Source organism: Amphibalanus amphitrite, unplaced genomic scaffold, assembly GCF_019059575.1.
Source record: "Amphibalanus amphitrite isolate SeventyFive unplaced genomic scaffold, NRLGWU_Aamphi_draft 000479F_arrow, whole genome shotgun sequence".
NCBI classification, from domain to species: domain Eukaryota; kingdom Metazoa; phylum Arthropoda; class Thecostraca; order Balanomorpha; family Balanidae; genus Amphibalanus; species Amphibalanus amphitrite.
Window position 1 is genome coordinate 102208 of NW_024881973.1, and position 18085 is coordinate 120292.

General features: G+C 46.8%; 1 protein-coding gene across 1 annotated transcript in view; it reads right to left on the reverse strand.

Annotated features, from left to right (window-relative positions):
• Positions 1-2005: 2005 nt before the first annotated feature.
• LOC122392279 (FK506-binding protein 5-like) overlaps positions 2006-18085 on the reverse strand; it is a 38197-nt gene continuing 22117 nt past the window's right edge. Inside the window, exons 5-10 of the mRNA XM_043386965.1 lie at positions 13742-13897; positions 12831-13015; positions 8390-8510; positions 7330-7433; positions 3623-3781; positions 2006-3290 (exon numbers count right to left, since the gene is read on the reverse strand). Coding sequence (XP_043242900.1) covers positions 2316-3290; positions 3623-3781; positions 7330-7433; positions 8390-8510; positions 12831-13015; positions 13742-13897 — 1700 coding nt within the window. The 3' untranslated portion in view covers positions 2006-2315. The remainder of the gene's footprint in view (positions 3291-3622; positions 3782-7329; positions 7434-8389; positions 8511-12830; positions 13016-13741; positions 13898-18085) is intronic.

Sequence of the window (18085 nt, forward strand, 5' to 3'; positions counted from 1 at the left end):
ATTTTGCCGGTTTGATGCAGCCTGCCGTCCTCTAGGAGGCTTACTTTGAGATCACTACACATGTGGCGGTTTTTGCCTTTGACCTTGACCTCTGACCTTGAAAATTGACCTGAGGTCAAAAATTTTAGATGCATTAGAATCGTCTCGTAAGGACCTTTCGTTTGGTATCGCTTTTGTTTCCGTAGCTCCCTTATTTACGGAGTTAGACAGGGGGGGCGAAAAACGCCCCCCCCCCGGGCTGCGGTGGTTGGGATTACCCCCCGGGCCCGGCCGGGTTATGTAACTGGTAGAAAATAATGAAATTATTTTTAGAATAAAGGACTTAAGAACATGTCTTGGGCTTATTGTGCTATTTGGACTTGCAGGGAATATTTTTGTTTGACGCGGATGCCAAATTGTGTTTGACGTTCGTCCCTACGACTACTGTTATTGGAAATAGTCTGCAACGCAGCAAACGAAGCATCTTCTCGGACATGTCTAATGCTTACTGCTCATTGTTCACATTCGAAGTTAATTGTGAAGGTCAAGCTTAATGCTTATACCCAGTCGCTGAAGCTATATTTCTGAAAAAAAAAGCTGTGCAAATACAATACTTGAATTTTTGGGGTCACTCGCCCTCCCCCTAAAGGCTGCCTTTTAACAGCGTTCTAACTGATATGCAGGGACGAAAATGAATACCCGGCCGCCGACCATGGCTTCGATAGGCTTCTTTTGGCGGTTGCTTTTCCCTTTATCCCTGGCTGAGAACTGCCAGTGGCTCTATAGGCAAGGAAAGCCGAGTTTGAATTAACTTCGTTCTATCTCGCTTAATATTTTCTTAATCGTTTTTAAGTGTAATCAACTGCTAGAACTCTACGTGCAGACTAGTACCACTAGTAGGTACCTATAATTCAGCCACAATCATGAATATCTAAGTTTTTATGGAAACACTCTCTGTTCGATCTTGTATGACCATAACAAGACTTGTCAATTGTTTCGTGAGGAGCACACCTCGTAGGACGATTCGAAGCGTCGCTGCCAAACAATGTCTCTCTTGCACGCAAGATCTGCCAACAGTCAATTGCCGATTCGACTTGGGAATTCTGATACGGTGAATAGCTATTGTTCATGAAGTTGTTTTGGGTGGCAATCCCAACAATATGCTTCATTTAACCATGGCTGGTGAAAAATATTTAGGCCCATTCAATCAGTAGGCCCAGCCATCTTTTTTATCCTACAATTGTTACACAGATTTGGCACACGAAGTCTTTTTTCTTGTGAATGGGACCTTCCAGCTATGATGATATTTGCACACATTTTTCTCTTTGCATTGTACCTATCAAAGGCTTTTTATGACTAGAGTCTCGGTGCAACTGTCGGGCTGTTGCTATTTTGTTTGTTTGTTTATTTAAAGATCGACAACGGGCTTGTAGCCAATGGCAGGTAGAGTCATACGGTAAAATTATTGTGGAGTAACACTATCGTATTTATTGTAAAAATAATGTGGAGGCGGATGGGGCTGAGCTGGATCTGACGGCGTTGTGGCCGCTGTAGGGGCGACAGTCTGCGCTGAAGGGTCGTCTTCCTCGTCCGATTCCCCTGCGTCTGTCTCTCGTGCTGCCCCGTTTCTGTCGTGGTCGGTTACGCCAAGCTGACCCATGCTGCTGACGGGAAGCTGGTCACAGCTGTAGCCTATATGGCGACCACTATGGGGATGCTGCCGTCGCGGCAACCATGGCGCAAGGAATGGACAGCATCCATTCCTCGCTCCAGTGCCCGCGATGTGTCGCAGATGCCGCATGAGCTGCAGCTGTGTCCATTGCACACATCTGCGGCACTATCTGGATCTCTGCTCCGGTGCCACTGCGACCGGCGACACCGTAATATAATCCAGCGCAGTGCACGCATATGTAGCGAGTGACGCGCTTTGAGATACATATGCAGATCAGTGCGGGCATAATTTGTCAAACGATATAGGCCTGCTGTTCTGATCTAATAAAAAAATGACATAATGTGTGATAATCGGAGCCAAGTTAGCTAATTTCATCATTTATTGATACAATACATAACAAGGTACACCTTGCCTTATCATTATTTGCACATCAACATATAGACTAGCCGCAACATATACATAGCTTCTCCACAACACGCAACATATGAAGGCAAACTGCCCCATTATCGCTGCAAAGTCAAAATTAAGTATACTGCGAGCATATTCTTATGTTGCATACCACCAAGGCGCGTTTGGGTATTTGACAAAGCGCTATTATACGAGAATCCCCCACCCGCATCAATGATCAGCCGAAGCCATCCGTTTATAATATCGTGCAAACTGATTACCCAAGCTCATTTACAAGGTCATTCAGCTGTCTTTCAAGCATACGGTACTTTTCTTTCTCGTTTCTAAGCTCGTCAAACAGCCGCTCGGCAGTGGTCTTCAGCACGTAGTTGCCCTTCTTGATTGCCTTCTCGCTCTCTTCATGGCGCTTCACCCGTTCTTGAGTCGCTTTGAGCCGCTCCTCCAGCGGCAGCTCCTCGTCAATCGACTCTGACTCCTCCGACTCCGACTCCTCCTCACTCTCGGACTCTGTCTCGGAGACGGACTCCTCGCTGGACTCTTCCTCAGACTCCTCATCGTCTTCGTCCTCGTTCTCGTCATCACTGTCCTTCAGCATCGCTCCCATCTTCTTCACCTCCCTCTGCAGCTCCTTGTACTTCCTGTTCTCGTCCTTCATGTTCATGTTCAGCGTGCGGATCCTGTTCTTCAGGTTCATCCGCTCATCCTTGGCGTGCTTCTCCTTCGTCTGCAGGTGCGACACCTTACTCTGGCACATCTTCAGCTCCCGGAGCGTCTTGCGCCGCTCCTGGTCGGCATCGCGCCGTCGCTCCTCCTCGCTGTCGAGCTCCTCGTCCGACTCCTCGCCGGAGGACTCCTTCGCCTCGTCCTCGAGCGGCGGCTCCTGCTTCCAGCCGCTCTCGTCGCGGCTGATGCGCGCCTGGGACGCCGTCTTGGACAGCCTGTCCCTGGTCCGGCTGCGGGCGACCTTGGCTGACGAGCGGTTACGCCGCAGCTCTCCGTCCCCGCCGCCGTTCTCCACCGACACTTTGCGGCTCTTCTTGTTGCCCGTCTCGAGCTCTTCGAGGCGAGCCCGCAGGGCGGCCAGCTCCTGCTCGGCGTTGAGACAGCGCTCCTGCCACTGCTGTGCCTCGCGGCTCGACTGGCCGGCCTGGTCTCGGATAGCCGCCATCTCACCCTCCAGAGCGCCGAAGTCGTCATCCAGACCATCAACAGCGTCATCGGACCTCTCCGGCTGAGTAGGGCAGAAAATGGTGGTGTTAGATGCGGTCTAAGAGCTCAAAAGAAGATGGAGTAAGTTTCTGAAAATGATCATGTTGATGGGATACACTTGTGCTAGTGAGACATGCGACACTAAATTTGTTTTGACAATATCTACATTGTTGCATTGACGCAATGATTTTATCTTCATGCATCGAGCCGGTTATAATGTGAAATGATATAGTCGTTTGGAAAAGTGATTCTCAGGAGCCTAGAATTACGATGCATGGCCAAGACTGTTAGCAGTGGGACGGTGAGTGGGAGATGCATGCATACTGCATACTTATTTTACTTAGCGATGTATACCTTGGGAGGAAGTGTAACGGAGATACGAGGTCTCTGCTGCAGCTCTTCTTGCGCCTTCTTCAGCTCATTCCTCAGGTGTTTGTTTTCCTTTGTGAGACGCTCCCGGTTCTTGACCTCTTCGCCCAGCAGCTGACGCACAGACTGGAGGTCGTCGCGCACCTGACAGGTTTACATAGGTCGGGTCAGTGAGGTCAGACTTTGATATGCAATGAAAGGAAGCTCACAGTTTAGTGCCTGCGAGATGATGTCCCTTCGCGATGATGTGGTTAGAGGTTACATTAAGTGGGTGAGAGTTGTTTACTACATACAGGGTGGACCAAAAAGGATGGAAACATTTTGAACTCGCATAAAATATGTGTTATTGCATGCAGGTGACTGAAAATGATACTCAACGAGCGAACATTTCGTGGAAATTCATAATGACATCTCTCTCATCTGCTTTCTCTCGTTTTCAGTCTCTCACAGCAAATGTTCGAAGAGGCCACCTTTGCGAGACAGGCAAAGAGCGGCCCGCCTGCCGGCTGACGCGATAGCCCGATGACACATGTCCTCTGGTATGACTCGCACAGCCTTGGTGATCGCTCTCTTCAGATAACAGAGGCCTACATAACCTTCCTTGTAGACCTGGCCTTGAGATGACTCCACAGGAAAGGAATCCATAGGTCAGATGAGCAGACAGACAGGCCAGTTCCACTTCGGCTCGAGGATGGGAGCGACAACACCGTGGCTGACGACCAAAAGCGCTACCAAGCGACGCTAAAGAAGTTGTTGAAGTGAGCCCAAACGAAGTATGGCAGTCTCATGGACCTCATGTGATTCCAGCCAGACGGTGCGCCTCCTCACATCGCGAAACAACGCTCAATTGGAGCGAGAACCACTTTGGTGACCGGCTGATATCCCGCAGTGCCTGTCGGCGGAACTGGCCTGTCTGATCACCTGACCTGACCCCGACGGATTTTTCCTGTGGGGTCATCTCAAGGCCAGGTCTACAAGGAAGGTTCTAAAGGCATCTGTTACCTGAAGAGAGTGATCACCAAGGCTGTGCGAGCCAAACCAGCGGACATGTGTCATCGGGCTATCGCGTCAGCAGCCAGGCGAGCCGCTCTTTGCCTGTCTCGCAAAAGTGGCCTCTTTCGAACATTTGCTGTGGGAGACTGAAAACGAGAGAAAGCAGATGAGAGAGATGTCATTATGAATTTCCACTAAATGTTCTCTCGTTTGGTATCATTAACCGTGTTTACATAGGGTTCCCTTAATCTTCCCCTATTTGTCTCTTAAATGTCCCTTATAAAGGAATCCTCTGTCTCCTTTACCTCGCTTCACTACAAATATGGCGCAACTAAGTCATTCTAGAAGCAGTTTGCAATTGTTACTTACCTTTAGGGCTCTCCCAAATAGCTTCCAGACTAGACACTGAGGTAAAAGTGATAGCACATGAAAGCTCAAAGCAAGAAAAATCAGAAAACTATCTGGCATTTAACATACTTTAAACGGCTGAGCTATTATTCAAGTAGGTGTTATCACATCCACGGCAATATCAGAACACCGCACCTGTCGAATTTCCGCCTTGACATTCTGCCGTTTATGCGTTAATGCCACTTAAAAAATCCTCAGTCGGCGCACGTGCGCTTGTCGAGTCGGGGACCACCAGTCGGACGATTCGGAACTGCCGGCCAATCAGCACGCCGCTTTTGTGATGTGGTAGTTTGAGAACCACTGGATATGGTAGCGTAGCAGCTTTTGGAAAGGCGCTACGCTACCAAATCCTCCCCTATTTGTCGCTTAAAGAGGGAATTGAAGGGCAGGATAAAATTACTTCAAAATATGAATTGTTGAATTTCGAGTAGTAAATAAGCCCAATTTATATTGTTTACAGCATAAACGATGCTTAGTATGCTTCTAACAACAATAGCGTCCATAGCAACGTTACACGCGAGCGCTATGATGCCTAAAATTCGATCTGAAAATAGGGGAGAAATAGGGGAAGATTAAGGGAACCCTATGTAAACACGACTATTTTCAGTCACCTGCATGCAATAACACATATTTTATGTGAGTTCAAAATGTTTCCATCCTTTTTGGTCCACCCTGTACTCGTATACCTGGTTATTTCTGGTTTATTATTCGATTGATATTTGGCTGCTAAATGGTAGGTATATTGCTTTCCTATACGTATTGTACAATTTGTATATGCTGCTCTGTTTCATCGTTATCGATCGTCGGTATATGTTACATGATGGCCTTCCATTATTTTGTTTTTTAGAAACCGCGTAGGCAATAATCTTCCCAAAGAAATCACTGAGCTACTTCCACCGACCTCTAGCGGCGAATACGGTGCTCATCAAGTAAGATTACAATGTCATGGAAAACATTTGTGCGTCCGTATGTGTAGCTGGCTTGCAGATCAAAACTGCATTGCTCCTACTATGCTATGCATTGCCTCGAGTCAGCTGCGAAGTTAAATGTCAGCATGAGCAAACAGAGGGTGAATGCAGGGGGTACACAGAGCCCGCGTTCTGTTTGTTCAACCCAACCGCTTCCAGCCCACTGATTCAGCGAATCACAAGACGCTAGGTGTACGCAGTCATCTCATGCACATCAGACTCCGAGCACGACCTGGCAGGAACGTGCGAGAGGGGGCCAGGCGGACGCCAGATCTTTGACCTGCAGGTGACGCGTCCCCTGCCTCTGTCGGCGGAAAATCCACGCAGTCAGACGTGTCACGTGGTGTCCCCGCCTGCGCCCGCGGGCCGCAGACCCTGAAGTCAGCGTCTGTGCGCGGTCATCACCGCAGTCAGTGTCTACCGGTACCGCTTTGTGGATCGTGGCCGCCACTGGGGAGGGACGCGACAGGCTTTTTGCCGCCCGGTCGCGTCACTGTACGCGCCGGATCACGTCATCTTGACTTGGTTCCTGTGCTTTCGGCTGAGGTGTAATGAATCAGTTAGCGGAATAGGAAGGGTTACAAATTGATGTGTTCACGGCTTGGACTTTGCTCTGCATCTGTTGAAAATTGTTTATTTTTTATCAATTTTTGTCGACGGATTCGTCATTGTTTTCGTGTCAAATGTAATTATGTCTTATATGAAGTCATGCTGTATGAGCTGCCAGGCCCTTTGTTTCGTATGAAATGTTAATGCACTCAAAATAATTGAAGAGACCAGTGTAATCATGAGCTGTCGTCACCCTTCCACCCTTTTATGATATGAACTTGGGAATATCATATACATTTTTTAGATGCCTAGTATTCCATTCAGCGATATCCCTTGTAACTCCATCTATAAAAAAGTAATTTGAAAACGCCTTCCTATAAAGATCAACATTGAGCTGAAACAATATCGTGGTCAAGTTGGATTAGACAATAAGTGGAACATGTTATAAAAGACTTAAGCATATGTTCACCGATGTAAATGTTCAGAAAAACTGACACCAGTTGCCGCATTTGGGTCGTTAGTATCAGTCACGAGTCCTCTGTCATCAAACCCAGACTGAAATACAGTAGTGTCAGTCCTCACTCACCAGTCCTCATTTCTCAATCCCGCTGTCCTCAGTTCTCTATCCCCAGTCCCCAGACTTCGGTCCCCAGTCCCAATCCCCAGTCCTCAATCCTCTGTCCCCAAAGCTCCGTCCCCCCCCCCCCCCAGCCACCAGTCTTCAATTTCCAGTCCCCAGTCCTCAGTCCTAAGTCCTCCGTCCTCCGTCCTCACCCTATCGATGTCATCCTGATCCTCCGGCTCCGAGTCCATCAGCTCCTCGGGAGGCAGGTTCAGGAACGCTTCCGACGTCCTCTGCCGCCGCAGCTTCCGCAGGCCTGCCGAGAAAACCAGGTCATCGCGGCTGGTCCGAGAAAAGTCGGACGTCGTGCTGACTTAATGACACCGCTTGATATTGCGCCCACCTGAACAAATAAGCGGCAAATGTATATTTACTGAGAACAGTCGCCGAACTAACCTGATTCAGTATTACAGGCTTGCAATGATTACCGTTCGTTGTGTTACGACAGGACACCCACCATGACTACCCAAGCCATGGTGTGCACTGTGCATTGTGAAGGGTTATTAACAGCGCAAAAAATGAAATGGTTCCATCTCGATATTTTTCATGCTTCAATAGTTATTTGTGCAACTTCTCCGGCCTGTGGTACCAGGCAAACGTCTTTACTGAAAGAACAGGTTCAATGCAACATACGGCAATGCCGGATTTCTAAATGGAATCGATCATACGGCTCACATTTTACTTGGCGACTTTTCCACGTAAATAGCAATATACTCAATAGCACCTGAGGGCCCACAGGAATGCCTTGCATTCATGCCCATATTAAGAACGGTGGCGCAAAGCAATGCTTTGTTTTTCCATGGGATATGGTGCAACTATGCATTATCTTGCATCCATGCCCAAGGTCTCTTGCAACAAGTAAACAATGCGTGACAACGCTCGCAAATTGAATGGTGTTGCATGTGTCCAATCGTGTTCCGTCACACATTTTTTTAGCTCCATAAATTGATTTGGTCCGTCTGCCAAATCCGCCTGAGCAAATACGATAAATATGTAATTTACAGTCAAATAATGTATGCGGACATTGATATACTTCATACCAGCACAATGCAGAGTTTATGTGAGATAAAAGTGGAAGAAACAACATTCCTATTGTGATACACTTAACAAGTCAGCACTGCTTTGCTAAATAAGGATATGTGGGTTGAAGTGAAGTTCCACTAAACAATTGACTGAGGATAACACAAGTATCGAGCGTTCAGTCGTCCGTACCTTGCAGGTTCGGCCGGCTTCTGTCGTTGCAGCGAACCTTTTTCAGTTTGACTCCACTGCGGATGTCGTTCATCAGCTTGACCGCCGCCGACTCCTTCGCTTTCTCAGACTCAAACACAAACTGAAAAAGACAAAGATGCTGAGATTTGGTATTGCGACCTCTAAGTGCTGATGTGTTTATATGGGTGAGGCATCATTATGTAAAATAAGTAGAATCCATTTTAATAAATCTTATATGGCTTAACCCTCGCCGGACCTATTGGTTTTCTACATACGCGCCGGCCGAGGGGGGGGGGGCGGGTACGACCCCCCCTCGCCGTTTCGCTCCTGGTGGAGCTAGCGCGTCGCGGAAAAAATGAGTGTGTGCGCCGTTACAAGACGCAGAGATTGGTACCCGATTTTAACCCGCGCACCGACGGGGGTCTGCGCCAACTTCGCACCGACGGGGGGGGGGGGGGCGGATGACCGCCCCCCCTGAGATCTCGAGAACGAAGCAAGATAGCGACAAGCGGTAAACGGCATCGGATACGCACGGCCAAGATCTACAATTTTTACTAAGGTCATTTTCAGGTCAGGTCAAAGATGACGTCACAGGGGTCGAAAAAGTCAAAATGGTGGCGCTAAATATGGAGAGAGTTTTTCTCGAATAACTTTCGAATCAGTCAAGATAGGAACAAACTAAGGGCATCATCGTGATCCTCTCGTCAATCCGCATCGAATGATATATATGTTGACCTCGAAAGGTCAAGGTCAAAGGTTGACCTCAGGTCACGTGACCTCGAGGTCATCATGTATATCATTCGATGCGTCTTGACGAGCTGAACACAATGAGACCATCCACGCGTCTGTATCTTGTTCCTGTACGGAGTTATTGGCCAAAAACCTTTGGTGACCTTTGATGACGTCACATGACCTCACAGCTGCCCAACAGCAAAACAGACCTCAAGGTAGTGAAGGTTGATCGTAGGGGAAGCCGGGGGAAGCCCGGCATAGTAAGCTCTTTTTCATTTTTATTACATACCATACGTGCTGTATAAAATGTTGATATCCTGCTAGCTAGCTAAGTTCATTGGCCGTGTTTTCCCAAAAATTCGGTTTCGTGGAATAAGTATAAGGTTGAGAAAATCGAGTTTTAAAAAAGTGTTGATTTTTCTGGGGTGAGCCCGGTATAGGGGTAACGCCGGCCACTCCCCAGCGCTTTACAACGAGTTGATGAAACCATTATGTGTTTTCCAAATATTAACGGAAAGTGAAATATTAAGGTACTGATTAGCTCTGGACATCTTGGAGTTTATGTCACTACTGGTATTTTAGCTAGCGTCTACTACATATACAGTACAGGTCGATGAAAATCGTGATGCAAAATTGACAAAAAATGTGTATTTCAAAATTCCTTAAAACTTATTTTTCTTTTTACCTTAATGCATCATATTGCATATCATTCGACTCGGCTGATGAAGAAGAACACAACGACACCATTTTTGAAGCTCTAGCTTCATTGTTTGTCGCGTTATCTGCAAAAACGTAGTTTGACCCTAGTTGACCTTAAGTGACATGACTGGCTTTGTCTATGATAACATGTTTATTTTCGAAATTTATCTTTGATCTAGGTGTAAACCAAACCTGCTCAGTACCTATTATCTCATGAAAAACAGTGGTTTAATGGCATTGCTCTCGGTTGGGGGTAAGCTTGGCCACTCGCCCGGGGTTACCCCAATGTGCTAATTTTTATTTTAGAACAGCGATATTCGAAAAAATGTCATACTTAAGCCAGCCTGCCTCATCACCCCTCACTACAAACACTTAAACGGTCCTTACATAACATTCGTATAAATATTAGTACTGTATGGTATAACATTAACAGTGCAACATATCTCACTTTTTAGCTAAAAACCCTTAAAATATCATTTTTGCGCTATAACTTAAACAATATGCAATTTTTGTCAGCCTTAACTTTTTCGCTGGCGTTACCTTAGCTGCCACGCTGAAAGGACAAACAGTTGAGCATTTTATTGCGAATAATTTAGCCGGAAACGGGGTGGCCGGGCTTCCCCCGCGCCCGGGCTTCCCCCGGCTTCCCCTATATGAAGTCATGTATGGTATATGGGGCCATTCCGACCCGTTTTAGTGGTAAAAACAGGGAGTTGATTTTTCCCCCATTGACTTATAATGGGGAGGTCGCGAAATTGACCTGACCTTAGGTCACCGATATCAAAATTCCGAGATATACAAATTGTAGCTACTAATGACCTAATAATATCCTGCGACTTTCAAAGGCCTCCGACATCTACTGTAGCTCTGGCACGGTGACAAAGTTGCAAAAAAGTGACTTGAGGTTGGGTCATTCAAAGTGACCTGGTGACCTGACCTTAAAAGGTAGGAGGTTCAAACTTGCACACCATGTGTAAAATTGATGAGGTTATAGTCATACCAAATTTCGCGGCGCTACGCGCCGCGGTTTTCCCGCTATTCGCGAAAAACCTCAGGGAGGGGGGCGGATATCCGCCCCCCCCGTCGGTGCGCGGGTTAAGGTCCTAGGTCAACCGGTGACCTCTGAGGTCAGGTCAAGTGCCCCAAGGTACGGTTCAGTTTTTGGTGAATGACTTCGTAAAAAACGGCCGCAGAGCCGCGATTTTGGCAACATCGTGTTCGCCTTGCTCAGGCGCGTCGAATGATATACTTTTTGTTCGGGTCAGGTCAACTTAGGGTGTTGACCTCAGGTCAAGGTCAGGTCAGCACCCCAGGTCACGAAGTTGGTCGAAAGAGGTCATGTCGCATATATCATTCGATTCGGCAGGTCTTCCTGAGTCCATTGGTGGCTTTTTCGACTCGCTAGCTCAATTTGATCAAGAGTTATTGACGAAAAACTAATATGACCTTGATGACGTCATAAATGACGTCACGCAAGGTCAACATTGCAAAAGTGACGCATCTAACCTTGCAAGGAGTGCATCAAATCACGATTCTGTGTGCTTGAGATAGTTGGAGATCGTTCCCGGTGCCAGAATAGCAGTTTTCATTTTTCCCCATTGGCTTATAATGGTGAGGTCACGAAAATGACCTGACCTCATATGACATTTAGAAAAGATCCGAGATATACAAGTTGTGAGACTCATAATGGATACTAGATCCTGCAAGTTTCATTTCCCTGTGACATCTCCTCTGGCAGTGAGGGCGTTGCGAAGTTGTGACATCTGAAGACCGTGCAGAGGTTCACTTATGACGTCATAGGTCAGTGACCTGAACTGACCCGAAAATGCGGTTGGTGTCAAAAGATCCCGCTTGAATCAAAGGTCAGGTATGTAAAGTTTCAGCTCTCTATCGCCAGCGTGTTCGGAGCTATCGCGAAAAAAACCTATGGGCGGCGGCACCGGCCCCCCCCCCTCGGCCGGCGAGGGTTAAGTTTTACACGAAATCGATGGATAATTAGCATTGCAATGTCAATAAAAAACTATATTTATTATCTAGCAGTGCACCTAATAATCTAAGCATTATTATTTACTATGGATTCCCTTGGTTACCTACTTCATTTTTAGCCACAAACCATCCTTAGAATTTACAATTTACCGAAAAAATCGATAGAGTATCAACTTTCCTTCACTAGCGCTCGTCAAAATCCGTATAAACACCCTTTCAGTTGAGTTTACATAGCGACCTTTACCGCTGTAGTATACACATGGCAGCCCACCGTCGAAGAAAGGAAGCATTCTGTGGGTTCGCGGTAACAAACGCGTGTTCTCAGCTGCACCTGCCCTTGGTCCGTAAATAGCTGGTCTAAACAGTCTGTCGGGAGGGACGGGGATCGGACCACCAGGTTCGTTTGGCCTCTGAACTGATTCCTGCAGGTCGATAGACGGCCAGATTACAATCTGTCGTGCAGGCTGCAACCTAGAGCTCAGCGGCGAATATTTTAGTTTAGTGGTAAAATCCTCTTGCGGGTAAAATAATCGAAGAATGTAAATGTTTTTATATGTGGTGACTGGTGAATGTTTAATTACCTACTACATTTACTTATTGTCTCGTTCTCTGCACCTTCTGCTATGTATGGCGGAGCCAGCTTGAACTAGCCTCTGAAATGATAAATAAACAATAATTTTTCGATGGACGTTAGATGTGAGTAGATTTTGCTGCTTAGCACTGACTTTGTAGCTTACTGGTATCAACCGATTTATTCACCCTAGCTGGGATTCCCTAAACATAATCTGGCTATGAATGAGATTTGGTACCTTGCAGGTCAAATTAATTGAACCAAACATTTACAATATTTGGTCGCTCCGAAAATGGCAAGCACTGCATCGCATGCTTTCATTGCGATTCATTAATCAAATACATTCAAACCAAACTATCTTATCACTTCCTGTAGACTAAGACCGAATCCCCGCACCCCTCCCCTGGATCCCTGACCAGCTGAGAGCACCTGGTGGATGGTGGCGCCACCTACCTCACTACCTCGTCGCTTCAGGTCGTGTATGATGGGGGCGCTGCGGTCGCGGCACTCCACCCTCTTCAGCTGCCGGTCCGGACATGTGATCTCCTTCATCATTTCGTTCCAGTCGGGACGGCGGCGAGGAGTCTTCTTCAGCCGCTCCAGACGCTCCTGCTGAGATTCACTCAGAGGCTTCTTGTCTGCCGACACGGGTGCACGTAAACATCAGAAGAATGCACGGAGCGAGAAAGTAAGAACATGAAGACATACTCGTACGACATTGAAAACGTTGTGATCAAATTCAAGACACGTGTAGGACGGTGAAGGTAGGCGATTAATGTAATATACGTTATGAGGAAATATAGCTAGGAATGGGTAAGTTATCTTATTATGCAACAATGGCCCTTTATATAATCAGACAAATTATGCACGCAAGTGATTGCATACGACTGCGACAGAGTGATGGGCTATGAAAAGAAGATCCCATAGTTGACTTGTTTTGCCAAACTGTGAAATTAAATAAAAACTGCTTCGATGTGTGGCATTAAAGGCTGAATATCAAATAGCAATTGAAATAATGGATTAAAGAACTTGTGGATTTATTCTGTATGCATGATTTATTTCACTCTGTAGGAAAAACGTATTCGTACAAAGTTATTACTACAATTAAACATGGGTACTTAGAAATAGCCGTGGTTAATAGTAGGTATTAGATTGAAAAATGTTAAATAGTTAATTTTACCTTCAAAAATAGGAGGGAAAAATAGACCAACCGAAGCTATATTACTGCCTATTGACAACCAACTGTCTTACCAGCCTTTTCATGTTAATGTGTAGAGTCGACGACGTAATGAGGTGGTAAAGGTTACTCAAAAGTTGTATTAGTATTTTAGGCACCAATGACAGATCACATTCTGCCCATATACCTGGCGGTGGCGGCGGTCTGCCGGGGGGCGGGGGAGGAGGAGGGGGCGGAGGGGGCGGAGGGGGCACCAGCTTCACGGATTCCCATGGCGCCTTGGCCTCCGGTGCTGGCTCAACTGGCTTCGATTTGTCCTCCAATTGTTTCAGCTTGCTGAAATCTGCAACAATTTTGGTCAGAACAGCCTCGCAACATGGTATTTGTATGGGGTCATACAAAATGCGTGCTAAGCAGTGCAAGCGAGATCCTGATCATGGACTATTTTCTACAGTTTACTAAATGCGCACTCGGAATGGGCATACGAGTATGCTCTAAAAGCATTCGGTCAAGACTGAGTGAAACTGTCTCCTTACGTAGGCAAAGCTAATCTTATGGCTACACGGTCAACAAAAGCACACACGATAGCTACACGAGGGAGGAGTGTGTGTGTGGGGGGGGAGGGTAATACACGGAGAAAATTTAAAACACTGCTAACGGTGTAAGTGGTTAAACTGCATACCCACGGGTGTTTTTGAAAGGTGTCAGATAACACTTATATGAGCGTCAAGATACACCATTGTACTATCCCTAAGGGTGTCCAGTTTCTGTACTGTGGTGTCATACACCCCAGACAAGGGTGCGTTTCGACTCCCCTCAGACACCCTATTTACACTTATAATGGTGTCACCAAGATAACACCCGTAGGGATACTGGGGGGAATAATCGCTTGGGTGTGTGTTAAACTGCATACCCACGGGTGTAATTTAAAGGTGTCACAACGCTTATAACGGTGTCACCAAGTTGACACCCATAGGGATACTGGGGGAATAATCGCCTGGGTGTGTGTTAAACTGCATACCCACGGGTGTAATTTAAAGGTGTCACAGCGCTGCTTAGGGGAGAGAGGTCATATTGCGCCATGTTCTTAAATGCGCCACACCTTCCTCCTGCCCAAAATTCGATTAGAACGAATACTTGAATGTGTGCATTTACTTCACCACCAATAACTCGCTCTTATTCCGGTCCACGGGGGCAGTTGAGGTGTCTCAGCTTTCTCGCAGACCATTTTTTGTGATTTCCTCTATTTTCTTACGCGAAACAGTCTATTTCGACCTTTGCTAGTGTCATGGTTTATCTTAGAGATAGTGATTCAACTAATAATCATTGTTAATTGCTCGTTTAATGGTAGTTTTGAAAGTTTATCGCCACCGTGGCTTCGCTGTCGTCGCCATATTTGAAGCTCATGAAAAATGTGTTCCATTCGTAATTGCGCCCACCCTATTTGCGCCCTATTCTTCACCCAGAGAAACAGCATCTGGTGGTTGGGACACATTTCATTGAACACTTTGATTATTGGAGCGCTCACCTTACCATTACCTTAGCCTTCACAGCATAAATGGTTAATGGGCTGACACGTTCAAATAGGCTACTTAGTTAGGTGGCAAACCGTTGTTTTTAATAGGGCGCTTTTACATGAGAGGCATGGGCGCTTTTTGATGGGGGAGTCTGTAAATGCGCCCTTTGCAGATGTGCCGGAAAGCTTTTCTCTTGTTAATTTTTCTGGGTGTGATACAAATTGGGAGTTGTTATTTGATGCCAAAATAACTGAGGTACAATTTGAGATATCATCAAACATGACAGCTGGTCAACTTTAGCCGCAATAGGTCGATATCCTTAAGGTGGCGCAATATGACCTCTCTCCCCTACACTTATAATGGTGTCACCAAGTTGACGCCCACAGGGAGCCCACAGGCTCCATATACTCCATGACACCCTGTGGGTGTCATGGAGTATATGGGCGGCTCCAGTGGCGCAGTTGGTACATGGAGAAAATTTAAAACAACGCAAATTCAAATTCAAAATTCAAAACAAGTCGCATGGAAACATGGTTTCATTAGGTTGCATGTGGTGGGATTCAATCGGATCTCAGATCCTGATTTTGGTTTGTTATAAGATGCAATGAGATCATAGATTCAGAGATTCAGGATACATTTTCTACGTGGGATACAATGGGATTATAGATCCAAGCTTGTCGTTTGCTTTAAGATCCACTGAGATCATGGATCAATCACTCGGATACATGCACATGTCTACTACATATCAGCCCCCCTCCTCCCTCTTAAGACCGTATCAGTTCAGTGTTCACCGAGGTCGCCGTAGGACGCTAGCTCTCTCTAGCCCTATTCACACACTTATTTATTTATTTATTTATTTAGCAGATCTTTGTGGATTCCAATATACAATTGGCTGGTTATTCCACAGCGTCATACAATGCAGGGCTGCCGTCAAATCACATGAAAACACAGTGCATATTATACAGTACAATACAGTCACTACTAACTTCGTCATACAACACTGGATCAAAGACATTCTAAAAAAACATTCTACTGTTTGCTGAGATAAAAACTCTTGACTCGTTTCTTAAAAGTACAGACGCTGCCGCAGTTGCGCATCCCTAAGATCGTTCCATGCAGTCAGTGAGCGGACGGGCGTCGCCATACGCGTTTTTTCCAGTCGGGCGCGCGGCACATGGAGAAGATCGGCGGCGGTCGCCCTAGTGCTACGCTCTGACACGTCGGCTCGCATCGAGACTAGGCTTTTTAGGTGGACTGGCGCGTTTGCTTCATGTAGCATGGCGTGCACCAGAATACAGTCCCTGTAGTCAATCGTGCGCTCGAATGACAGCCAGCCGAGCTCACGTTTCGCCTGTGAGATATGGTCAAATTTACGCTTTCGGGTTACAACTCGAGCGGCGTGGTTGATCACTTTTTCCATGCGCAGACGTTCGCGTTTGGTAGGCGGTGCCCAGGCCGGTAAACAATATGTCACATGCGGGAAGACCAGTGAGCGCACGAGATGAAGTACAGTTGTTTTGGGAAGTGTGTCTCTGATCTTACTAATGGTGATCAAGCCACCGTATAGCATCGCTGCACTACTCTGCTCGTCTGCTGATGCATGTTGAGCTCTCTGTCAAATATTACACCGAGGATTTTGACGCTTAGAGCAGGTGTGAGCTGTACGCCTTCAAAGTCGTTAGAGAAGTCAGCGGTCTTTTTTAGAGCCGCTGTTGTTCCGAACAGAATGAGTTCCGTTTTGTTGGGGTTGATTTTGAGCCCGTTGGAGCAGAACCAAGCAGAGAGTGCAGCCAGGTCGGTTTCCGTTCCGAGACGCAGCTCAGTGAGACCTGACAGAGTCGGCGGAGCGCTATGTACTATCTGCGAGTCGTCGGCGTGAGAAATGAATGCTGCGTGCTGGGACAGGTGACACGGTAGATCGTTTGTATAGAGACTGAACATGATTGCTCCGATCGTGCTACCCTGGACCACACCGAACGGTACTGGGAGGCTGAGGCCGCCGTCTATAGCCTGCGTGCGGTTGCTGAAGTAGTCAGCGAACCAGTGCGTCGAAATGCCATACCACTGGAGCTTTGTGAGCAGTGCCTCGCGGTTAACACAGTCAAAGGCCTTGGAGAGGTCGCATGATGACAGGCACGTCACCATGCCCTCGTCACTGTTCGCTGTGATTCGGCTGACGAGCTCGACAGTGGCGCTCTCGGTAGAATGGCGAGGCCTATACGCGTGTTGGGATGGTGACAAAACATGGTTCTCAGTCAGATAGGTCAGACTTCGCAGTTCATAATCGCCTGTCGTGCCTACCCCCCCCCCCCCCTCCCTCGCCACACACACCTTTTACAGCTCTGTTCACTTCAGCGCGGCCCGAAGCTTGATCTCTGAGCCCTTCTATCTCTTTGCCCTTTGCTTCAGCTCTTTGAAAACGGAGCGCACTTGAGTGGGTACATGGCAACTGAGCTCCACTTCGAAGACCGTTTGCTCCATGAAAATGTTATGTTCTTGGCTTTTGGAGGCACATTCTGGAGAAACACGAAATGACGACACTTAGAAATAGAAACACGTACAGACTACAGAAACAAGTACAGGATGACTCCGCGGCGGGCTTGAGGTGTTTGAACATGAACACCACTCCCCCTCCTGCGGTATTTCGCAGATCTTAAAAAAAACGGCGGCGCCCTGCCCACATTTGTCCAAGATTTTTGCACATGTTAAAATTCATACCCAGGTCGCTCAAGGGCAGGTCACCAGGCCACATCAAGTGACCTCATCCCAGAAAATTAAGAGTTTGTTCGCCAATGCTACACTATCTGAGTGATCACTTTCAAATTTTAGGCGATTGATAAGATTAACAGCATGAATAAATACGTATCTCTGAAGCTTGATATCTGTAACCTGTAAGGTCAAGAATGCAAACATTATGCATAAGTCAACGGGAACAAATTGAAATGTGTTCTTTTGGACGAAAGTCATACTTAACGCCCCCAAACATTGAATAACAGAGAAACATTACACACTGA